Source organism: Microtus ochrogaster, unplaced genomic scaffold (genome assembly GCF_000317375.1).
Source record: "Microtus ochrogaster isolate Prairie Vole_2 unplaced genomic scaffold, MicOch1.0 UNK1, whole genome shotgun sequence".
In the NCBI taxonomy this organism is placed as follows: Eukaryota; Metazoa; Chordata; class Mammalia; order Rodentia; family Cricetidae; genus Microtus; species Microtus ochrogaster.
Genome location: NW_004949099.1, coordinates 36,646,695 through 36,648,391, shown reverse-complemented (window position 1 = coordinate 36,648,391; position 1,697 = coordinate 36,646,695). Strand labels below are relative to the sequence as shown.

The 1,697-nt window shown below is 48.0% G+C and overlaps 1 protein-coding gene across 1 annotated transcript in view; it reads right to left on the bottom strand.

Annotated features, from left to right (window-relative positions):
• Window positions 1-1,009: 1,009 nt before the first annotated feature.
• Nanog (Nanog homeobox) overlaps window positions 1,010-1,697 on the bottom strand; it is a 6,522-nt gene continuing 5,834 nt past the window's right edge. The window contains exon 4 of the mRNA XM_026788327.1: window positions 1,010-1,504. Coding sequence (XP_026644128.1) covers window positions 1,010-1,504 — 495 coding nt within the window. The remainder of the gene's footprint in view (window positions 1,505-1,697) is intronic.

The window sequence follows — 1,697 nt, the reverse complement described above, 5'->3', positions numbered from 1 at the left end:
TTGTTTGTTTTAAAGACAAAGCCTGTGCAGTCTGGTTGGTCTTAAACTTTTAATTCTTCCACTCAGCCTCAAGTGTTGGCAACATAGATTTAAGGTCAGCCTGGGCTACACGAGTCCCTGCCTCACAGACCAAGAACCCCACTAGGTGAAAGCAAGACAGAGAGAGGCGCACTACAGGTCAAGTTAGTGTTTTATTTTAGACTAGTCAAGCAGGCATTGGTTCATCATGGGACTGTCAAATATGAACATCTTTCTACAGACAGGAACACAGCAGTCAAACAAAGCACACTTGGCAAGCCAATACCAAAGTCTTCCTTCAACCAAAGCTTTTCTTTTATTGTGTTGAGACATCATCTCTGCGCTGGTCTTGAGCTTAAGGCTAGCCTCAAACTCATGATCCTTTTTGTCTCATCCTCCAGAGCGGCCCTTTGTATCTGAATAAAGCTTTATTCTTTTGCTTCAGATTCTGCTTCCTTAAGACACTCAAAGTTAGTCCAATCTCCTTCAGACTCCAGTTAGACCCCACCCCTCAAATCGACACACCGCACACACCGCGACCCAAGCTTCTAAGGAAAAGACAAGCCAGGATTGGGGTGGGAAAGTGTGTATGAATGGGGGGGGGGGAGGAGACAGGTCAGTGTCCTTGAGTCTTTAGGTTAATCTCCAGCACAACACTATAGAACGTTCTATAGCTCTAAGACAATGCATGACGAGAGGCTGCAGGGTACAGCGGTAGATGGTTGCCCAGCATGTTCAAGGACCTAGATTTGCTCTCTGGCACCAAAAGAATAAAAATATATATAAAAATCTTTGGAAGAAGCCTGGTGTGGTGGTGACAGAGAGATCTCCGAGTTTGAGGCCAGTCCCATCTACAGAATAAGTTCCAGGATATCCAGGGCTCTATTCAGAGAAACCCTGTCTCAAGAAACCACACCAGTTTGAAATCTTTGAAATCCCCGATAGAAGAAATTCAGCCACTGCCCTGACTTGAAACTGGGTTGTCCGCTCCTCACACCTCCCCTGGCATATTCATAGAGTAGTTCAGGAGTAGCTCCAAGCCTTGTGGGGTGCTAAAATATGTATGGCCTTCCCCAGGGGCTTCCAAACTCGCCTCCACATCACAGGCAGGGAAGTTTTGCTGGTACTGCATGTAAGGTTGCAGAGACTCCTCCCCAAAGTTGTGGAAGGGAGTGTTCCAAGATGGACTACTCCAAGCTTGAGAACACCAGGACTGATTGGTCCAGGCCTGGTTGCTCCAAGTTGGGTTGGTCCAGGTCTGGCTGCTCCAAGTTGGGTTGGTCCAAGCCTGGCTGCTCCATGTTGGATTGGCCCAAGCCTGGTTGTTCCAAGCCTGTTTGCTCCAAGTTGGGTTGGTCCAGGTCTGGCTGCTCCAAGTGTTGGTCCATGTCTGGCTGCCCCACACTGGAAGGCTTCTGGATGTGTTCAGATAGCCCTGGGGATAGCTGGAATTGAGGCTGGGATACTCCACAAATGCAGAACCCTTCTGGAAGAGATAATTAATTCAATGAGTGAAAAAGGAAATTTAAAGCCATAAGCCAAAGAAATATGAAAAAGATCACCATGGGGGCACATGCTCCAATCCCAGCACTCCTGAGACAGGCAGGAGGATCCCAGACTGCCAGGGCTACATGAGCCCATCTCAAAATATAAAAAAGAAGCCGGGCGTTGGTGGCGCA